The 23134-nt window shown below is 45.1% G+C and overlaps 1 protein-coding gene across 1 annotated transcript in view; it reads left to right on the forward strand.

The window, feature by feature from the left end:
• LAMC2 (laminin subunit gamma 2) overlaps window positions 1-23134 on the forward strand; it is a 62151-nt gene that overhangs the window by 36081 nt on the left and 2936 nt on the right. The window contains exons 9-23 of the mRNA XM_081226480.1: window positions 3205-3317; window positions 6162-6380; window positions 7006-7188; window positions 8059-8304; window positions 10353-10498; window positions 11508-11664; window positions 11976-12181; window positions 13243-13322; window positions 14414-14563; window positions 15080-15224; window positions 16168-16317; window positions 16840-16954; window positions 18840-19039; window positions 20940-21098; window positions 21192-21291. Coding sequence (XP_081082606.1) covers window positions 3205-3317; window positions 6162-6380; window positions 7006-7188; window positions 8059-8304; window positions 10353-10498; window positions 11508-11664; window positions 11976-12181; window positions 13243-13322; window positions 14414-14563; window positions 15080-15224; window positions 16168-16317; window positions 16840-16954; window positions 18840-19039; window positions 20940-21098; window positions 21192-21291 — 2369 coding nt within the window. The remainder of the gene's footprint in view (window positions 1-3204; window positions 3318-6161; window positions 6381-7005; window positions 7189-8058; window positions 8305-10352; window positions 10499-11507; window positions 11665-11975; window positions 12182-13242; window positions 13323-14413; window positions 14564-15079; window positions 15225-16167; window positions 16318-16839; window positions 16955-18839; window positions 19040-20939; window positions 21099-21191; window positions 21292-23134) is intronic.

Below are 23134 nucleotides of genomic sequence, written 5' to 3' on the forward strand. Positions count from 1 at the left end.
ATGTGCTGAGACAGGTCATGATTGCTGCCCACAAGCCCCGGACAGGCTAATGGGGGAGAAAAATAAACAGATGATTACAGTGCAGCTTGTAAGGGATAAGGTGGACACAGGTGCTTTGAACACACACAGGAGATATCAGTAACTCACACTGGAGGGATCAAGGAAAGCTTCCCAAGAAGACGTGACAAGTGAAGAGCCACTCTTTAAGGAAAGAAAAGGGGGGAAGGTTAACATGGCAGAAGAAGTATGTTTGAGGAAGTTTCGTACATTTAGTAAATTCTAAGTGGTTAAGCATGAGTGGAGCATGGGGTCAGGGAGAGGAATACAGTGAGAAGTGAGGTCAGAGAAAGAGGCTGAGGTAAGGTCATGGATGGCCCCATGTGTGTCTAAGGAGGTTACATGTTATCCTGTGGAATGGGATATTTTTTGAAGTATAATTGACCTAAACACTATGCTAGTTCCAGGTCTAAAACATAGTGATTTGATATTTCTATACATTACAAAACGATCACCCTGATAATTCTAGTTACCACCTGTCACCATACAGTGTTATTACATTATTGACTATATTCCCCAGGGTGTACATTTCATCCCCGTGGCTCATTTATTTTATAACTGGAAGTTTGTACCTCTTAATCTCCCTCACCTATTTCACTCATCCCCCCACACCCTCCCTTCTGGCAAATACCTGTTTGTTCTCTGTATCTATGAGTCTGTTTTTGTTCTGTTCTGTTTGTTTTTTAGATTTCACATATAAATGAAGTCATATGGTATTTGTCTTTCTTTGTCTGAATTATTTCACTTAGCATAATACCCTCTAGGTCCATCCATGCTGTTGCAAATGGCAAGATTTCATTCTTTTTTATGGTTGAGTAATATTCCATTGCATATATATATATATATATATATATATATACACACACACACACACACACACACATACATACATACATATATACCACATCTTCTTTATCCACTATTGATGGATACTTTCCATATCTTGGCTATTGTAAATAATGGTGCAGTGAACATAGGGATGCATATAGCTTTTTGAATTGGTATTCTTGTTTTTTTCAGAAGAATACCCAGAAGTAGACTTGCTGGATCATATGGTAGTTCTATTTTTACTCTTTTGAGGAACCTCCATACTGTTTTTCATAGTGCCTGCATCAATTTACATTCCCATTAACAGTGCACAAACATTCCCCTTTCTCCACATCCTTGCTAACACTTGTTATTTGTTGTCTTTTTGATAATAGCCATTCTGACAGGTGTGAGATGATATCTCCTTGTGGTTTTGATGTGCATTTCTTTGATGATTAGTGATGTTGAGCATCTTTTCATGTGTCTGCTGGCCACCTGTATGCCTTCTTTGGAAAACTGTTCATTGAGGTCCTCTGTCCACTTTTTAATTAAGCTGTTTGTTTTTTTGATGTTGAGTTGTATACGTTATGTGTATGTTTTGGGTATTAATCCCTTATCAAATATATCATTTGCAAATATTTTCTCTCTAGAATGGGAATTTTGAATGGTGGGTACAGAGAGTTCAGGGGAGGGGGCTGTGCCTATTAAGTGCTTAGTACTGTGTCAGAGGCTGAGAATTCAAGATGAAGAAACGTGGTCTTTGTCCTTCAAGAGCTCTTGTCTAGTAGGATATGTAACATGTCAAAAAACAAACATAACACAATACAAAATCTCTTCAGTGGTGGTGCATGCTCATGGGGAGTTGGGAGGAGAGGAAAAAGTCTTAGTTCTGCCTGGAAAAGCATTACTAAGGACGCAGTATGGACTGAGAACAGGAAGAAGCACAGGGCTTTCCCAGGGACAAAATCAGTACAACCCGTACATGTGAGTATATGTGGGAATGTGGAAAGGCATAATACAGGGGATTGATAAGCGGTATTTATGGCTGGAACACAGCGTGTATAGGGGAGATGGGCAGATAAGATTGAAAACGCTGGAAAAAGACCCAGCATGGTGGTTCTTGGATGTCATGTCAAGGTGCTGAGATCTTGCCCATGCCTACAAGATGATGGAAAGCTATTGAGAGATTGGAAGTCGAGAATTGGCGTGATCAGGTGTGAAGGTTGGGTGCAAATACTGTGTGGAGGACAGTTTGTGTAGGGTCTTTAATTGAACCACCAGGACATATTCACAGTGATTCGAGTGAGGGTTGTTGGGGACCTACCCCAGGGCAGAGGTAAAGGTAATAGAGAATAGAAGACCCACAGCACACACACAATGTGTTCTTAAATAACTGAGTGCAACTTATTCTAACAATACAAACACCCAGCTCTCCACGATGGAACACCCATTCCCACCTTCTCAGCTTGGTAAACTTACTCTTTAAGATTCAGCTTACAGGTTTTTCCTTTGTATTAGCCTTCTCAGAATCCTAGGTAAAGTTACAGTCCATCCTGAGTATCTATGGCATCCTGTTCATGCCTTTGTTATAGCCCTTTCTGCATTGTATCATAATTATTTGTTTACCCGCCACCCCTGGGAGACACTGATCACCTCACTCTACTTGTCTTTGTATCCTCCGTCCTGATACAGCTTCTGGCTCAAACCAAGTGCACAGTAAATGGTTATTTCACGAATCAGTGGATGAAACAAAAGGGTTAGTATTGTTCCTGGAAGAGCTATTCCAGTAGAAATCAAAACAACATAAAGAAGAATAGTACAGGGGCTGGTGATGTGATGCACTGAGGCAACATGATGGCAAACTAGGAAGTATTAGTTGTGGACAGTGTAGAAGGTGGAAACTGACTTTTGAAAACAGGAGGTGAAATGTGCTCAGATTACAAATCATTTAAACAACAAAACCAAAAATGAATGATGGCTCTTGAGGATCAGAGCTTCTGGAACTCAGAGATGTTCCTGCTATTAGGTTTTATGTGACCAAGAATAGAAAGTGGTCTCTGAGGACTTGGACCAGCACTGGATGCTGTGACCCCAGGAGCTCGGCTTCCTGCACTGGGATGCCCTCCATCAAATCCTGTGGGGCTTGCACTCCCCATGGAGTGAGAAATTTCCAGGCTTGTGCCTATGAGGATGTGGCTACCAGTCCTTCATCCCCATACAAGCAGGGCTGTGAAGGGGCTTAGCTATTCCCCCATTCTCAGGCATAATTTGTATCGGTTATACGCATTATAAGATTTGATAAGAGTTGGATTTTTCAGCTTTTGCTTTTAAATCATGCAGATTAAATGAAAATCCAAGCAGTAATTGGAGCCCCCAGCTGAGTTACTTTGAGTATCGGAGGTTACTGCGGAACCTCACAGCCCTGCGGATCCGAGCTACCTATGGAGAATACAGTAAGTGGCTAAAAGAAATGAATTTCTCTCTTCTTAGGTTTTAATTTAATTTGCTTCAGCTCTCTAAGGTGGTGACAGTCTCCAAACAATTAAACAAACTACTTAATGGTTTTGATATCAAGTCTCTGATTGGGTCTAGATTTGTACATTCTAGAAGAAGTTGTTAAGAAGGAATGTTTCTTGAAAAGAGGTCAGCACCAATGAAGAATGAATGATGCTTCCTCGCTAAAGAGCCTCTGAATTTAGATTAAAGCTGATTATTTGAAGAAGATAACCTACAGCAAAAGGCACGTTCCCTTAGCTCGGAAATCGCTTCTACATTGTTCTCCTTATTTCTTGAGTAACTTTCCTTTGGGATTATACTCGGTGCTACCACGTTCGGATATCATCATGTATTCTGTTAATTCCTATTATTGAACTTCTATATACTATGTACTATGTTGGGTACTCCTAATCTTGATTGGGATTATTTTTATTTTATTTTATTTTTATTATTATTTTTTTGCGGCACGTGGGCCTTTCACTGTTGTGGCCTCTCCCGTTGTGGAGCACAGGCTCCGCACGCGCAGGCTCAGCGGCCATGGCTCATGGGCCTAGCTGCTCCGTGGCATGTGGGATCTTCCCGGACTGGGGCACAAACACGTGTCCCCTGCATCAGCAGGCAGACTCTCAACCACTGCGCCACCAGGGAAGCCCTTGATTGGGATTATTTAAATGAGACCTCCTTAAGCTTTTTAGCACACATGTAAAAAGGAAGCATGGCTGGCATGCACCATTTCCATGTCACTGATATAGCGAAAAAAGCAGGAAGTAGAAAAGGTGCTTACTAACAATTTATTGAATCTTTACTATGTGCCAAGCACACTACAATACATGCATTGTCTCATTTAATTTCACAAGAAACATAGGAGGTAGATACCACTGTCATTTCTCTTCTACTGTTGAGGAAACACAGTCATCGAGGTGTTTTGTGACTTGCCCAATTCACACAGATAGTGAGGATTGAGCCAGAATTTAAACCCTGATTTTTCTGACACCAGAGCCTATGCAGTCAGTCATGATGAACTACTATATCTTTATGCATGGCATAGTGAGTGAATACCAACTGTCTTTGATAGGGCTATCAATGAAAAAAATTCGTCAATAGTCAGTCTAAGAGGGCTTCTCTGGTGGCACAGTGGTTAAGAATCTGCCTGCCAATGCAGGGGACACGGGTTCGAGCCCTGGTCCGGGAAGATCCCACATGCTGTGAAGCAACTAAGCCCGTGCGCCACAACTACTGAGCCTGCGCTCTAGAGCCTGTGAGCCACAACTACTGAAGCCCACACACCTAGAGCCCATGCTCCACAACAAGAGAAGCCACCACAATGAGAAGCCCACACACTGCAATGAAGAGTAGCCCCTGCTCGCAGCAACTAGAGAAAGCCCACGTGCAGCAACGAAGACCCAATGCAGCCAAAAATAAAATAAATAAATTTTAAAAAATTGTCAATCTAAGAAATAAATGGAAAATCTTATTCGAGCCAATATGAGAATTATAACCCAGAAGACAGTCTCTCAGAGAATTCTGAAGACTGTTCCAAAGAGGTAAAGGGGGAAGCCAGTATATATGTGATTTGGGAAGAGGGTACATGCAATCAAGCACACATTTTGGTAGAAGGTTACTGCTATTTGCAAGGAACAGATACCTTAGTTAATGGTTTAAGTGCTTTTCTAAGTACGGGAAGATGCAAGAAACTGGGTTCATAAAATTTTCTCCTGAAAATATCTAACTATCTGAGGGCCAGTTCTGTCAGGTTTCCTAGAGAACAAAGTGCCACATCCTGATCTTCACCCTGAATTCCTTTCAGGATGTACTGTAGGTCAGTGACTGCAGTGGCTAAAGACTTGATTCTTGTAGAACTGGATAGTGGGCAACATTCTTTATTTTATAATTCCTTCCCTTTCAGTCTTAAGTTCAACCAAGGTTTGGGAAGCATTTCGTGACCAATTGCTAGGAATGCACGTTCCCAGGTCAGGCGAGGATTTCATTGACAGGCCACGGAACGTGCTATTACTGGACTAGGTTCAGTTAACAGTAGCCAAAAGCCTCTGGACCGCCTGTCTTTCTAGTCTGTTCTGGTCCAGAAAATAGTTCCCTCTTGTTGCTTCTTCCCATATCCAGAGTTATTACGCATGATTACAATCTTACAGAACTATATATTTGATCAAATTGTTTCAAGTTGCCTAATCATCATTAATTTTATCTGAGGCTCAATCACACATTTGGTAATGCAAGAAACAATAATCTTGTAAAATAGGCAGCATATAATATAGCTAGTAACATTAATAGGTCATAAGCAAGTATTTAAGCTAAGAACTTCCATTAGGTGCGGCCCAGTATCTCCCCAGGTCGTCTGACCAGTCTGTTCTGAGCTAATTGTTATCTTTAAGGAAAATGATGTATTGGCATTGTACATAAAGTTCACCAAAGATGTCTGCACATACAGGGCGAGTAGTGGGTCATCATGACCCCTTAAAAGATTGACAAAGGAACGTTACTGTCTAAGGAGTTACATGGCTGGTGCCAGAAGGAGAAAAACTGATCTTTATGGTTGAGCATGTATTTCTGCCACAGGGGAGGTCTGGTTAACACATAATGCAGATGTACAATGCAACTAGAGGGGAAGGAGGAGGCCAAAGGGCAGAGAAAAAGTTTCATGTTTAAATTTTTCTTGTCTTGCCTTAAAAATGTGAATTTTCATTGCATCAAGGAGTTAAGAAAAATAAAATCCAATGAGAGGCCTGACTTTAGATCCTTGGACCTTACCACTTGCTGCTTCTAAAGTGTTCCCTCTCTTGCAGGTACTGGGTACCTTGACAATGTGACCCTGATTTCAGCTCGCCCCATCTCTGGAGCCCCAGCACTATGGGTTGAACAATGTGTATGTCCTGTTGGGTACAAGGGACAGTTCTGCCAGGAATGTGCTTCTGGCTACAAAAGAGATTCAGCCAGACTGGGACCTTTTGGCACCTGTATTCCATGTAACTGCCAAGGAGGAGGGGCTTGTGATCCAGACACAGGTGAGTGAAATGACACCTGGACCAGATGGTTGGGGGCACAGCCAGGTGACTGAGGTCTCCCGCGGAAGAGAGAGCTGTGTAGGAAAGACCATGCCTGAACTCATTTCAGAGATGGGAAAGGATTAAGGGAAGCAGGGCTGGAGTCAGGGAAGATGGACATGGCGCTTTATTACACTCAATCCTTTTCATTATGGAAATGCCACAGGGTTGTGAGAAAGGTGCTAGGTTACAGGAAATGGCTGTCATGGTTCAGTGCTGGGTGGGGGAATTGGTGTCGAGTTGCAAGCATTGTAGGGGAGATCAAAGGCAATGTCAGGACTGGAATGAATGTGCCTGACAAATGGTGTCAGGCCTTGGGGGACAGGGGAGCAGTGTTAAGTTATGGATGGTAAAGGAAGTGTATGTCTGCTTAGCCTGGGAGAGTGAGGGTGAGATTCAGGGTCGTGGCCATGTTTAGAGTTGGTACTAGGGCAGAGTGCCAGCACTCAGGCATTCTGGGGAAAGTTTCAGAAAGGCAGGCTGTGAGTTACTAAGCTCTGACTTGCACATGTCATGCGTATTAAAGCAAGTGTACAGTTTTACCCTGCTCATTTCTCTGCTCCTCCATTCTTCCTCTGCCTCCCAGGAGATTGTTATTCAGGGGATGAAAACCCTGACATCGAGTGTGCCGACTGCCCCATTGGTTTCTACAACGACCCGCGTGACCCCCGCAGCTGCAAGCCCTGCCCCTGTCGCAATGGGTTCAGCTGCTCCGTGATGCCCGAGACAGAGGAGGTGGTGTGCAATAACTGTCCCCACGGCGTCACTGGTGAGGCCAGCTGCCTGCCCTGTCCTGATGCTGTGAATCTGCAAGGATAGCTTCTATTCCAAGGGATTCCCAGGGAGTTTTCATTACTCAGGGCTAGTCTAAATGGGCTCATTTTAAAGATAAGGATAGCTTGTCGATGCCCGAGAGCTGAAGTGGATTGAGGAAGGGCAGAGTGTACAGTTACGGGGAGGAAACATCTAAACCTGTTTTAGGGGGTCTGTAATTAGGAGATGAAGTTTTCAGATGAAATACAGGGTTTAACTAAGTTTTTAAAAATGAACCAAGGTGGGCTTCTCTGGTGGCACAGTGGTTGAGAGTCCGCCTGCCGATGCAGGGGACACGGGTTCGTGCCCCAGTCCAGGAGGATCCCACATGCTGTGGAGCAGCTGGGCCTGTGAGCCATGGCCGCTGAGCCTGTGTGTCTGGAGCCTGTGCTCCGCAACAGGAGAGGCCACAGCAGTGAGAGGCCCGTGTACCGCAAAAAAACAAAACAAAACAAAACAAAACAAAAAAAAACCAAGGCGAAGAAGGAAAACTTAGTGGCCTTATAAATGTCGCATCTCTCTGCTGGTCAGTCTGAAAGAAGAGTTTATCTTCAGCAGCAGTCTCGGTGGTATGGGTCTCAATCTGACCTTTTCCCAGTCAGCTAGTTAACTGGCAGGAAGGCTCCTAGTGGCGCTTGTGTTCTAAAATCTGTGACCACCGTGGAGTGGAAGAGCCAGGCCCTGGCCATGGGCTCCCATTCCTGAAGCTACTGTTCTGGGGTCCATGGGGAAAGCTCCTCTAGAGGGCTATTTGTACTTTCGTCCTCTGCGTCTGGTTTCACTGCCAGTGGATGATCGCTCAGGCTTGGCTCTTTGTTCCTTCCAGGTGCCCGCTGCGAGCTCTGTGCTGATGGCTACTTTGGGGACCCCTTTGGGGAACACGGCCCAGTGAGGCCTTGTCAACCCTGTCAGTGCAACAACAATGTGGACCCCAGTGCCTCTGGGAACTGTGACCGCCTGACGGGCAGGTGTCTGAAGTGCCTCCACGGCACAGCCGGTACCCACTGTGACCAGTGCAAAGCAGGCTACTTTGGGGACCCCTTGGCTCCCAACCCAGTGGACAAGTGTCGAGGTAGGACTGCACCCCTAGACGGATTGGACAGCCTGTGTGTGCGTGCATGCACGCCTGTGTGTGCACACGTGTAAGAACATACGAATCAGCAAGGCCAACAGCAGGTAACATCGCGGTGCTGCTTTGGTTTCTCTGACCGACTGGCTCGTGAACAGCCTGGACCATTCGCCTGTCAGAGGTCTTAAGAGCAGTGTCCCCTGCATCAGGGCTCTGGAGTCAGAGCTGGAGGGTGTTGAAAGGGTTAAAACTGGGCGGGACAAGTGCAAAAGGTCAGGTTTATGCTCCAGAGTGGAAGAGGAGATGAAATGGGGCTGCTTCCAGCACCCAGTCCGGAGGCTGGTAGGCAGGGTGGGGCTGCCAGACCCGTAAGCGGAAGGTGATAAAGGGCTCGAAACTAAGCCTGAACACACTGAAGTGGGAGGGGAGTGGGCTGTAAAGAAGTTGAAGAGACCCTCTCAGGAAGTCAGTGCGATTGATGTACAGAAAGGTAACAGTCCAAACGTCTCCTAAGGAGACTGGGCTTCAAAGCAGTAGCTCCCGTGGAGCATTCCTGGGGGCCGCTTCAGATCAAAGCATGAATGTGCAGATCAGGCCTCTTGCTCAGCCCTTCTTTCAAGCCTTCAAACATGTTCTATTCTAGAGGCAAATTCCATTCTAGGGAGCTGGCCTGCCCCACAGACTCACCCCTAGGTCACAAAGGTCCCAGACCAGCCCTGGTGCCCAGAACTCAGGAGCTTCCTCATTTTAAGGTTCAGAGTGCCTTTGGGGACCGAGATTGGAGGACTCCTGGTCTGACAGGAGGTCTGCAGGGAGCCCAGAGCCACCCCCCACAACTCACACCAGTGTCCTCAGCCCCAGTAATGCTGAGGACCTCTGTGCAACTTGGAGCTTCTACCCAGGGGCACGAATTCCACCTGCCCTGAACCCAGCCTGTGGGTTAGCTGTGATGTCCTATGATAGGAAGCATCCACATGACATCAGCGGTACTGAGTTCAAGTCCAGTTTTTTTTAACACACCTATTGTATTACGCTGATCATGCCAATTAATCTCTCTGAGCCTCAGTTTCCTCATATGGATGATTAATGTTTTACTCAAAGTGGTTGCAAAGATAAAATAGCATATGAGAAAGCATACTATAAACTATATAATTCCATCTATAAGGTGCTATGAATAGAGATTTCACTGCCTTTAGACCATACATTTTTTCACTCAACTATCTTTTATCAAGCACTTACCGTGTACCCAGTGTGGAGCTAGATACCGAGGTTATAATAATGAATAAATCAGCTCCAGCTCCCAAAGAGCTCATATGCTAATAAGGAAGACACACAAGTATGTAAGCAAATAATGACAGTACGCTTAGACATATGATCATACTACCAAGTGTTTTGTGAGCACTGAAGGTGGAGTAACCCAAAGAATCACTCCAGTAGAGTAGTGTCTCACCCACTGTTACATCCTCAGCTCCTAGAACAGAGCGTGACACAGAGTGGTACTGAATCAATTTGATTGAATAAAGGTACTGCTTTACTGCAGAAGGAAAATATCACTGGCTCTTGCCAGGTTCTCATTCCAGCTTGCCATTTTCTTGCTGTGTGTCCTAGGTCAAATTACTCGGCTTCTCTGAGCTCATATTCCTCATCTGTAATATACAGAGAGATGTCTACTTCTGGCACATATAGGCCCAGAAGAAATGTTATTTTCCCTGTGAGCAAAGCCAGAATGTCTGCAGAATATCCAACAGGCTTATGATTTAATGTGAGGAAGTAAATAAGTGTCACTAGAAAGGATGAACAGTTGTAGTGTCTCTTCATCCAGTCACACACCCCAAACAAACTTGCCAGATGATTCCGAAGACCTCTCTGTATTGCGGGAATGTGCTTGGAGGCATAGCCAAGAAATGAGTCTAACACAATATGAATCAACAAGGGCAAAGAAGGATTCTTTGCCCTTGGTGACTCAATCTTCCTTTTATCTTTGCTATACCTCCAGTTTCTGGAATTAGCTTGACATGAAAGCTTCCTGTTTGTCCATCTTTTTTCTCTAGCTTGCAACTGCAACCCAGTGGGCTCGGAGCCCGTGGAGTGTAGAAGTGATGGCAGCTGTGTTTGCAAGCCAGGATTTGGCGGCCTCAACTGTGAGCATGCAGCATTAACCATCTGTCCAGCTTGCTATAATCAAGTGAAGATTCAGGTGTGAATGCTAGCCAGACCTCGCCACAGGAGTAAAATCCTGAAGTGTCTCCTGGGTGGTTCTGTCACAAATCCAGGACTCTCCTAGGTTCCTGGGGATGGGGGCGGGGATTACTATTTCTTTCTTTAAAAATTGCTATGTTAAAACAACTTCCATATACTAGTAAAAATACTTCAGGCTTATGTTCTTATATTTACCATTTTCAAAACCCCTTTTGCAGATACTGCCGCATTCGGTACTCATGGTAACTTAGTCAAATTGGAAGGAAAAGCATTCTGATCTCAGCTTTCACTGAGCAAACAAAGTTTTGAAAAATGTGTAATTTTTCAAAGTCACATGGCCAGGTGGAACCGAGAATACCATCCATGTCCCCTGATTCTGAATTCAGTGCTCTTTCCATTATAATATGCCACTTTCTAGCTGGATTTTTTCCCAAGAGATGTCCTTATAAAACAAATGAAGAAGACATAAACGTATAAAAGATATGAGGAGTCCAGAGATGTCAAGGCTGTCAAAACGGGAATAGTCTCCAGAAATTTCTCATTCAAATTCCAGAGAAGAATGAAATTGATGTTGTTGTTGTTAATTATTAATTAATATTGTACTGGGGTGAAGGGTGGGGGAGGAAAGGGCCCAAACAGAACCCAAATGTAGAGCAAACTCAACCTCTTTTTCCAAATTTATCTATTTAACCAGCCCTCTGTAGCACTTTATTCCAGGCACTGTTCTAAGTACTATACAAATACTAACTCATTTAGTCCAAGTAATAAGTCTGTGAGATATTATTATTATTATCCCCATCCTATGGATAAAGCAAATGACTTACCCAAGGTCACACAGCTAGTGAGTAGTGGGGCCAGGATTCAGACTCAAAGTCTAGGCTCTAGAATCTGAACTTTAACATGACATGCCAAGCATTTCTGGGCTTTTAGCTACTAGCCCCTGGGTACCTGTTATTTGACCATGAACTCTGTCACCTGTTCTAATCCTCTTCCTTGTGTGGTTTCAGATGGATCAGTTTATGCAGCAGCTCCAGAGCCTGGAGACCCTGATTTCAAAGGCTCAGGGTGGCGGTGGAGCAGTACCCAACACAGAGCTGGAGGGCAGGATGCAGCGGGTTGAGCAGACCCTTCGGGACATTCTGAGAGAAGCCCAGATTTCAGAAGGTGATGAAGGCCAATTTCCCTTCACAAAGGAGAGAATTCAGAGTCCTAGAAAGCAATACACTAGGTCACAGAATCTTCGGTGGTAACAGTTCAGCAGATGTCTCTGCCTAGCCCTTGCGGAGGTGGAAGGACTGTCTGGGATGTTCTCCTGGGATCTGAATGATGGAGATAAAAGAGCAGTTGCATGCATTCATGTGTTGAGTTTTCACCATTTTGCCATAAGCCACTCAAAGTCACTTTTTCAACCCTCCGTTATGTTTGATAACTTGGCCCCCAAAATGCTTATCCTCCCTTTCCTTGTTGGTGTTCAGGTGCTATTAGATCCCTCAGTCTCCAGTTGGCCAAGGCCAGGAGCCAAGAGAATAGCTACCGGAACCGCCTGGATGACCTCAAGATGACTGTGGAAAGAGTTCGGGCCCTGGGCAGCCAGCATCAGAACCGGGTTCAGGATACTCACAGGCTCATCACTCAGATGCGCCTGAGCCTGGAGGAAAGTGAAGCTGCCCTGCGAAACACCGTAGGTGGTGCTGGGTTAGGGGGCTGAGAGTCATTGCTGAGATGGAAGACAGCCCATGTCACAGGCTCACCTTTTCTCTCAGGTTTTCTGGTCTCTGGCAGAAGTTAGACTTCTCTTCCTTGCAGCAGTTGCACCTTTCTTTATGTTCTTTGGCTTCCTGCAGTTTCCCATTTTACTGTGCTATGTTCCTCTCCTAGTTCATTTCTTGCTACCCATAGCCTCATCTTGGCCGTCTCTTCTCCCTTCTTTCTGCAAATCTTCTAGGTTGTTAGTTCCCAGAGGGCAGGGTTCAATTTTGTTCATGTTTACATTCTCAGCCCGTAGCACAATGTGTGGCTGTGATAAATGTTTGCTGTAAGAAAGAAAGAGAGAGAGAGAGAGAGAGAGGAAGAAAGAAATAAAGAACAGATGAAAAAGGAAGAAAGGGAAGGAAGAAGAAAGGAAGGAAGGAGGCCAATAACGACGATTCTTAAAATAGGGGAAAAAAATGTTGCCAGTATGATTTTCTTAATGACGTAGTTTGTAGTGTGGTCGGAGGCAGAGGTTTGAATGAGCACTCTTCTCGTTCTAAATAAAGAAAGCAGTGGTGATAATAATGTAAGTGGGTGGATAGGAGGTGGATAAAGAAAACTGGAAGATAATCAGATATGCTGAGAAAATGAAGGATTTAAAAATAGTGTGTATTGATTTTCCTTTTGTAAAAAATTCAGAAAATACATAAAAATCCCCTATGGTCTCATTGCTAAGAAATAACTATCATTAAAACTTGGTCTATGTTCTACTGGACTTTGAATACATATGCAAATATAAACATGTATATATTTTAAAATGTATCTCTATCTATATACAGGCTTCCTTTAAACTTGGATTTCTATTTTATTCTTGTCTATACATTTTTTAATGTAATGACCATCGTGACCAGGGACTCGACGTGTCACGTTGTAGAATGCTGTGTGACTAATGACAAGTGGCTCTGACAGACAGGTGCAGAACCTGCTTAGGCTCCATGGCTCATATGTAGGCACACGGCAAAGCCTTAACCAATTGTCCTTTTTCCACAGGACGTTCCTCCCTCAGAGCACTATATGGGGCCAAACAGCTTTAAAAGTCTAGCTCAGGAGGCCACGAGACTGGCAGACAGGTGAGCAGTACTGGAGGGCACCTCTGCCTCAGACCACCTCTGCAAGGCCAGACTTGAACAGCGCTGCGGGGTATTCAGGACCAAAGCATATTCATTATCTCCAGGCTCCTTTGCAGCCATCCCCCTGCCCTGAAGCCATTTTTTTAACCCCTTGGCTTTTAGTCTATATAGGTGGCCACTGGGCAAGGCCACTTGGCAGGAGTTGGGGGCGGGGATGTTTCTTTTGCAGATTTCTCTATGACTCAACAGCATGGCTTTGGTGTATATCAGGTGTAATTCCTTGGGCCCCATCAAATGAATCAGCCCTTGGAAAAGAATGCTTTGCACCTTTGAGGGACTCCCAGGCTCCCACACCAAGCCTGGGAACAAGTAGCTGCGAGCTGTTTGCTGGCTTGTGGGGGCCAAGTCTGCAGAGGGGGAATGTCCTCCTGAAAACCGGCTCTGCAGGCCCCCAGTGATAACGGGCAGCTCCTTAGTTCTTGCCTGACTATAAATCCTACCATGCTGAAGAGGTTTGCTCTTGGCTGAGGGCTCAGCAAGGTGGCAGGCTCTGCTAATCCCAAATGAAATTGTTAGCAGAAGGGGGCTGGCTTGTGTTCTTGCAGCGCGCACCGCCTCCTGAGCTCGTTTCCATCACTTTCTAGAACCAGGAGGACAAAAGCAACTAGGGGACTTTTATTGACAGGCTTTGTCCCCCTTAGTGCTGGGCTCAGTTTAGAGATGCAGCAAAACTAAATAGGGAGTTGGTTCCTGAATGGACTAAAACCTAGGGGTTTCTCCTGCAGAAAACTGTTTATAAATGCAATATTTTATCATCCTGAGACTTCTCCTACCCATCTCCATAGCTTCCACTGATTATGCCATAAATGGAGAAGATGACCAAAAAAGTCTAGGACATGAGGCTACTTCTCAGAACACCCTCTGCTTCGAGATAGCTCCTCTATTAGAGGAGCTCCATCTCATCTGGGTCAATTCTGTTTGGTTTTTCTAGTCCAACCATTTCCCTTACTCCTCTCCTTTCATTTAAATAAAAGCCCCAAAGGAAGCTCTTTGCCGTGGAAACTCAAATTCTTGGTTTTTGATCCTTTCAGCCACGCTGAGTCAGCCAATAACATGGAGCAACTGGCCAGGGAAACCGAGGACTACTCCCAACAAGCCCTATCCTTGGCGCACAAGGCTTTGAGTGAAGGAGGCGGAAGCAGCAGGCTGGACGGCTCCATGGTGCAAGGGCTTGTGGGAAAGTACGTTTCAACGGGTCCTCACACGGGCCAATATAATCCACTCTCTCCCAGGGTTCAATGCAAACCACGTCTGAGGGTTGCTGTGTTTCTTTAGAAGTACATCAATGGTAAGAGGGACAAGAGGATGAGGGTATTACTTTGGAGGAAAACAGACGCCTTTAAGGCTGGAAGAAAAGGTTGATTAACCTAAGTAAAGTTTGTGTTTTGATTGAGAGGTTGTATATTTGGAGATACGGTCACCGTCTGTGGGGTTTAAAGGATGTGAGTACACTCATGGCACAGATAAACATAATATATTCATATGATCAAGAATTGGGAAAAAAAAATTAGGGAACTTGGGTTGAATTTTTCTGACCCAACCTGTATAAACTTTAAGGTCTATGTTTAAACTGTGGAAAGGGACACATCTCGTCTGGTTCTTCCAATAATCCCGACCACATACTTTTAACAGGATGAATTTTTGCTTTTAATAAAAAAGAGTGAATTCTCAAAGTCCTCTTTCTTCACGCCCTGCAGATTGGAGAAAACCAAGTCTCTGGCCCAGCAGTTGTCAAGGGAGGCCACTGAAACTGACACTGAAGCAGATAGGTCTTATCAGCATAGTCTCCGCCTTCTCAATTCAGCATCTCAGCTTCAGGGGGTCAATGATCAGTCCTTTCAGGTAAGGGCACCTAACCTATGCACTGATGTACAGAGGAAGGGCCATAATGCTTTCTTCTCTGGGGGTTCTGTTGAATCGTTCAATCATTCAGTTTTTTTCTCCATATTGACTTTTCTTGCTTTAGATTAGAAAGAGTATTTATCCTCCTCATTATCCTTGCTCTTAAACCCCAATCTTGGTCCCTGATAAGACCATGGCTCACATCCTGAACCTATTCCTATTAGTGGTTAAAAGTTTTCTATCTCTTTCCTAGTTCTGGGGACTGTTGCAACCTGTGGGAAATTATTATAGATAAAGTTTGATATTTACATTTGGGTCCAACCTATAGTGTATCTCCACATATGGCCACTCAGAAGGCTTTTGTTTTTCTCAAAAGTTTTGCATTGTTTCTGTTATCTTCCTTTAATTATTGCAAATTTATTAGATTAAGATTCAGCTTTCTACCTATGGCAAAAAGTACTCACAATGAGGGGCTTCCCTGGTGGTGCAGTGGTTGAGAGTCCGCCTGCCGATGCAGGGGACACGGGTTCGTGCCCTGGTCCGGGAAGATCCCACATGCCGCAGAGCGGCTGGGACCGTGAGCCATGGCCGCTGAGCCTGTGTGTCCGGAGCCTGTGCTCAGCAATGGGAGAGGCCACAACAGTGAGAGGCCCGTGTACCGCAAAAAAAAAAAAAAAAAAAAGTACTCACAATGATTTCCACAAAAATTTTCCCATGTATACATAAACTAACACATAAAATAATAATAAAAAAATAAAGCAGGCCTAAAACCTGTTTGATGTTTGGGAGACCTGTTGCCTGACTTTCATGAGGAACATTGCCTCATTTCTGTTAGACTTTGGGCCTGGATAGTTGTTTTCAAACAATGATGGCAGGTCCTCGGAAGTCTGGTGTGACAACTGGTGGGCAGAAAGTAAGGCTCTTTCATCTTGGGGGCTCACAGGTAGAAATGAAGAGGATCAGACAACAAGCTGACTCTGTCTCAAGCCTGGTGACTAAGCGTGTGGATGAGTTCAAGCGTGTGCAAAGCAATCTGGGAAACTGGGAAGAAGAAACCCGGAAGCTCTTACAGAATGGGAAGAATGGGAGACAGGTATCCTTTGTTAGTCTGTTCATTCAACAAACATGTATTGAAGGGCTACCATGTGAATTAATGCTGTAAGAAGAACCATCAAAAACTCTCGAAAGGTCATGATACTGCTGCTTATAGAGACCTTAATGTAATTAGCTCAGCTCCACCCACTGAGTCAGCCCTCAAATCTAGGAATAGGACTCAGGCCTACTGGGTCTAATTTTGGTCTGGCTCCGTCTACTAGCTTGGTTTCAGGAAGTATCTAGAGTTTAAAATTAGGATTTGCAAACTGTTCTTGTACCTGATAGTGGACCAGAGCTTGAGACTGTTCTCGATGTGGGCTCCTATTGGGTCATTGGGTTATAAAGTTTGTGCTGCCCCGGGTTGTGGAGCGGTTTGCTACAGCACCCCTAGACTCTTTGGCGAATCACAGCTCTCTGCTGTCATGAAGAGAAGTGTGTCAGAGTGAATATGCTGGCAGGAGGGCACTCCCTGGGTGTGTGTTACATTTTCTCTAATCTTGTTCTGCCTGCCTATTTACAGAAATCAGATCAACTGCTTTCCCGTGCCAACCTTGCTAAAAGCAGAGCCCAAGAAGCACTAAGTATGGGCAATGCCACTTTTTATGAAGTTGAGAACATCTTAAAGAACCTCAGAGGTGAGTATTTCATGGTTCAGATCACTTGAGCTTTTTTTTTTTAAGTTTTTTTTTTTTTTTTTTTTGCGCGCTACGTGAGCCCGTCACTGTTGCGGCCTCTCCCATTGCGGAGCACAGGTTCCGGACGCACAGGCCCAGCCGCTCCGCGGCATGTGGGATCCTCCCGGACCGGGGCACGAACCCGTGTCCCCTGCATCGGCAGGCAGACTCCCAACCACTGCGCCACCAGGGAAGCCCCACTTGAGCATTTTAAAGTTATAACCATGACTTTGGTTTATTTTGAATCTTTATAAATCTAAGTGACAGGTACATTGGGGTATTAATAGACACTTAATAAATATCTTTCTAAAGAAAAACATTTTAAAATATTTGATGTAGTAGAAAGAATTGAACTAAATGTCAAAAGGCTTGAGTTCTGATCTCTGCTCAGCCACATGACTGCGCTGAGCTGGCTGTGTGACCATAGGCAGGTCCCATGCCTTTCTAGATTCTAATGTTCCCCTCTGGAGAAATTTGAACTAAATGACCTCTAAGGTTCCTCACAGATTCAATATCCCGCTACCATACAGATAATTCTCTTTTCTTTTCCTCCCTCCTCTCTCCCTTTCTTTTTCTTTCTTCCTTTCTCCTTTCTTTCTTTCTTCCTCTCCCTCTCTTTCTCTCTCCCTCCCTCCCTCCATCCCTCTTTCTTCCCTTCCTTCCTCCCTCCCTCCCTCCCTCCCCCCTTTCTTTCTTCTTTCTTTCTTTCTTTCTTCCTTCTTTCTTTCTTAATTTCTTTCTCTCTTTCTTTCTTCCTTTCTTCCTTTCTTAATTTCTTTCTTCTTTCTTCCTTTCTTTCTTTCTTTATTTCTTTCTTCTTTCTTCCTTTCTTTCTTTCTTTCTTTCTTTCTTTCTTCTTTCTTTCTTTCTTTCTTTCTTTCTTTCTTTCTTTCTTTCTTTCTTTCTCTTTCTTTTGCCTGGTTGGTTCCAGTATATTGACAGAACCAGTGAGGTTGCTTTGTGGTAATAATAAAGCAAGCTTTGTCATAGCATCTAGATTCCAGGTAATCTGGGTTTATGCTGTGTAGAGATTTGGTTAAAGTTTCAGTCTTCTTCACTAAGAACAAAAAATAAACATTCCTAAGTCTTAGGATTTTCTTCAGAGAAAGTACCTCTCTACCCATTCTGTCCAATTCCCAGCTATTGCCATTGGCAGCTTAGGGTTTAAGGCTCTGGCTTGAAACTTTGGGCTTCAAAGATTCCACCTGCTTCTGATTCACTTTGGGGTTCACTTTTGCAATGATGGGGACCCAGGGCAGGCTGATTGTTTTTTTTTTTTGTTTTCAGTTATCAGTGTCATTGTTATTGGAGACCACACACACACCTGCCCCGATAAAATGAATATATAATTGTGTTGATGTCATTAGGAACCAAGATTTTCAATGTAAAACAAAAGAGACACAAATATAAAATGAAAGTAAAAGAAGCTTAGTGGTAGTGATTTTGAATTGGAAATAACAGTATAAACTCATGACTATTTTCCCCTTAAAATATATACATCTTAACTCTCTCCACTGGAAAGACCTAGAAGCAAAGAGCCACCCAATAGTAATTACTCTGAAAACTGGTAAAGGGAAAGAATTGAGGATTTATCCTCCCTCTCCTATACAGACTGAATTTCAAGGTAAACCAATAACAGGCTGATTGTTGATGGTTAGTTCAGTGCCTCCTTTAAGATGCTTTCTCCTGGACAAGAAAAAGTAATAGCCACAACTGTCCACACTCTCACCCCCTGGACAGTATTAACACTCTTTCTGTAATTTTTCTTAAAAACCTCAGCCACTTTCATCTTCTGTTGGAAGCTAATTTTCAACTTTATGGCAATGTTTTCTTATCTGCATTTCAGAGTTTGACCTGCAGGTTGAAGACAGAAAAGCAGAAGCTGAAGAGGCCATGAAGAGACTCTCCTACATCAGCCAGAAGGTTGCAGATGCCAGTGACAAGACCAAGCAAGCGGAAACAGCCCTGGGCGGTGCTGCTGCTGATGCCCAGAGGGCAAAAAACGCAGCCAGGGAAGCCCTGGAGATCACCGGCAACATAGAACAGGTAAAGGGACATCGAGGTGCAGGTTGGTGAGAGCAGCTCCAAACGCAAGGGTTATGTTCAGTGAGCCAGAGTGCTGGGCTCACGTTGACCCGTAGGGTCCTGTTATGCTCCACGGTGGCCCTAGATCCACTTGGCTGACCCTCCTGTTGATTGGTTCACAGGGCTGTCGTTGGCTGAGAACTGCTGCCCTATGCCCACCATTTTCAGCTCCCTTTTTGGATAACACCATGAGAAGAACCATCCAAGACTGTTGTTTATATAGACTATTGTATTAGTTTCCTGGAGCTGCTCTCACAAAGTACCACGGACTGGGTGGCTTAAAACAACAGGAATTTCTTCTCTCACAGTTCTGGAGGCTAGAAGTCTGAGACCAAGGTGTCAGCAGAGCCACACTCTCTCCAAGACTCTGGGTAGAAACCTCCCTTGCCTCTTCCTAGCTTCCCGTGGTGGCTGTCAATCCTTTGTGTTCCTTGGTTTGCAGCGACTTCACTCCAGTCCCTGCCTCTGTCATCACATGGAGCTCTTCTTCCTGGGTGTCTCCACCTCTTCTTATAAGGACACTCGTCGTGTTGGCTTAGGGGCCCACTCAACTCCAATATGACTTTATCTTAACTAATTACATATGCAACAGCCCTATTTCCGAATTAGGTCACGTTCTGAGGTACTGGGGTTTAGAATTTCAACATATCCTTTTGGGGGACACAATTCAACTTGTAGCAACTATACCAGTGTTTTGAGTCAAGATTATGAAATTCTGGAGTTCTGGATCCCTTGACCCTATGTTCTGTGTCTAAGCTCCACTTACTCATTTTTCTCTTTCCTTCCATTCTGTGCCAGCACTGTGCTTGGTGCTGGGGATACGGACATGGGAAAGACCCAGTCCTTCTCTTCAGAGAGCATTCAGTGTAATGGGAAAGGGCAGGCTAATTACACTTACAACCCATATGTTAAATGCTACAGTAGAAAGAGTGCTTCTGAGCTGGACGAGAGCTTCGTAGTTCTTATTTAAATATGACTTCTAGAAAGCTTAAGCAACTCTAGAAAGCCCAGAGGGAACTCTTGATATCTAGACTGTGTGGCCTCACCCTTGGACCACTTGGTAACTTACAAAAAATAATCTCAAATCTTAGGTCCCTTGAGGGTAGAGACCAATTTCCTGTGCTTCTCTTTACATGGCTTCTAGGGCAGAGGCGTCTGTGTAACTTGATGCCTAATAGTGGCTTATTGGTAAAGATATTGTTAAGATTCATTCATCCTAATAAAAACAAAACTCAAAGCTATAGCCCATTCATTCTCTGCACCCCAAACTCAACTGTCTTGGGGAGTAAAGCCATTCAAAAGATGGCGGCAGGGCTTCCCTGGTGGTGCAGAGGCTGAGAGTCCACCTGCCGATGCAGGGGACACAGGTTCGTGCCCCGGTCCGGGAGGATCCCACGTGCCATGGAGCGGCCGGGCCCGTGCGCCATGGCCGCTGAGCCTGCGCGTCTGGAGCCTGTGCTCCGCAACGGGAGAGGCCACAACAGTGAGAGGCCCGCGTACTGCAAAAAAAAAAAAAAAAAAGGTGGCGGCAGCAAAGAAACATGACAGAGAGTGGGATGAGTTTCTCACCCTCTGGGTTTTCCCAACTGGTTGCTGTTTCACTCACCACTTGGTGAGCTTAACCTGAGAGGGAAGCAGTGTCTCAGGGCTGATCATCCTAGTCCCTGGAGACATACCCCCAAATTAACTTGTTTGAGGAAGAGCTTGGGGAAGGGTGTGTCCCCAAGTCTGACCCTCTCATTGTTCATCTCACTCCATCAGGGCCTGGCTGCAGCTGTATTTTTTCTGCAGTTGTCTTTGGGATGTTTTTGTGCCTTACCCCTCTCTCTCCTTCCGTCCCTGGCTCCTTTTCTTCTCCCAGGAGATGGGGAGTCTGAACTTGGAGGCCAACGTGACAGCAGATGGAGCCTTGGCCATGGAGAAGGGACTGGCTACTCTCAAGAGTGAGATGAGGGAAGTGGAAGGAGAGCTGGCAAGGAAGGAGCAGGAGTTCGGCACGGATAAGGATGCAGTGCAGACGGTACGTTCCCGTGGCTTTCCAGCAGAGAGCACTTTAACCTTGCCGGTGTGGGAACACCCTTGCAAAATGGGCTTGTGTTTATGTGTTCCTCAGGTAATCACAGAAGCCCAAAGTGTTGATAACAGAGCCAGGAATGCTGGAGTCATGATCCAAGACACACTCAACACATTGGACGGCATCCTACACCTAATAGGTACGTGGAGTATCCACAACCTTCCAGTCCACGTTCCAGGGCTTCTCCCGATGAGTGGGAGTCTCAACTTTCCTTAAGGGTATCAGGAAATCTGCTTTGTTTCCAGGCCCAGATACTTCACGGCCTGGAAACTTCTTTACATTTGTGGGACTCTATTTTACCATCTCTAAGATGGGTCACTGAGTACCTACCTATTGCCCTTGGAGGTGAAAGTCTGTAGGTCAAAGAACTGGGTGTATGTAGGGCAGGTATATTGAGGCTCAGAGAGGTTAATAATGTCCTGCAGAACACACAGTAAATTGTGGAGGCAGGATTCGAGCTTCACAGTGAAAAAGAATACTGGACAGTTTGACAGTCCTGCTAAGGATTCTGACCTTGATCCTGAGAACTTAGTAGACAGTGTCAAGCAGAGGGATGACATTGTTGCTGTATATTTTGGAAAGATCACTGGGGCAGCTGAGTGGAGGAGAGTATGAAGGTGGGTTAGACAATAGGCAGGATGAGGTCGTTCAGGAGACAGTTGAAAGAACTGAGGGGAAGTCACAGAGTTCTGAGGAAGTAGGAGTGGTGAGGGGGAAGATCCTCCCAGTCTGGGAGGTCAAAAATCACCCGCCAAGTCTGCTGCTCGTCCCTCCCAGCCACAGTTACACCTTGCTGTAATGGGTTGTGGAAACTTGAGCTGCCAGGTGGATGACCCGAAAGAAATGTCAAGGTGGTAGGTCCATGAGATACTGCAAACTTTTAGGATAAAATAGATTTGATGGCGCCATGTGGCAGCAGCTCAGGTTTCCCCACAGAATCATCGAAAAGAAAACCCACATCAAGTAAAATGACGGGCTCGGCCTTCCCTGGTGGCGCAGGGGTTGGGAGTCCGCCTGCCGATGCAGGGGACGCGGGTTCGTGCCCTGGTCCGGGAGGGTCCCACATGCCGCGGAGCGGCTGGGCCCGTGAACCATGGCCGCTGAGCCTGCGCGTCCGGAGCCTGTGCTCCGCAATGGGAGAGGCCACAACAGTGAGAGGCCCGCGTACCACAAAAAAAAAATAAAAAAATTATGGGCCTGGGTAGAACTGATGTCAAACACGTATTGGCCTGTTTCATTGAGCCTGGACTGCAGCATGTATGGACCTAGGGATTCAGTCAGAGATTCCAGCAACATTCAGGAGAACCTCTTTATTTTTTTATTTTTTTTTTAATTAGTCTCTGCTTTACAACAAAGTGAATCAGTCATACATATACATCTGTTCCCACATCCCCTCAGGAGAACCTCTTTAAAACCGGATTTTTCTGTAGAGTGTCATCATCACCCCGAGAGACCAATATTGTCTGTGTTGTTATCCTGACAGGTTTGCTTTGTGATCCAATGAGCCCCAAAGAGTAAAAGACCCTCTAAGGGTAATAAATAAATAAATAAATAAATAAATAAATAAATAAATAAACCCTCCCCAGTGGAGAGTTTACTGATTTTGCTTAGTGTTCTGAAAAAGGCGATGAAACTAACAGGGCCTTTAAAGAGAAAGTGAGAGCGTGGGGAGAGAGGCTGGATGGGAACTGTCAAACATTTACTGTGTGACAGGCACTATGCCAGGTTTTTCGTGGTGGAAGATCATTTTAGTCTTTTAAAGGTCCTATAAAGTAAGTTTTATTATTATTATTATTTTTTGTTTGTTTGTTTGTTTGTTTTTGCGGTACGTGGGCCTCTCACTGCCGTGGCCCCTCCCGTTGCTGAGCACAGGCTCCGGACACGCAGGCTCAGTGGCCATGGCCCACGGGCCCAGCCGCTCCACGGCATGTGGGATCCTCCCGGACCGGGGCACGAACCCGCGTCCCCTGCATTGGGAGGCG

This window comes from Mesoplodon bidens (assembly GCF_964165515.1).
Source record: "Mesoplodon bidens genome assembly, chromosome: 2".
In the NCBI taxonomy this organism is placed as follows: Eukaryota; Metazoa; Chordata; class Mammalia; order Artiodactyla; family Ziphiidae; genus Mesoplodon; species Mesoplodon bidens.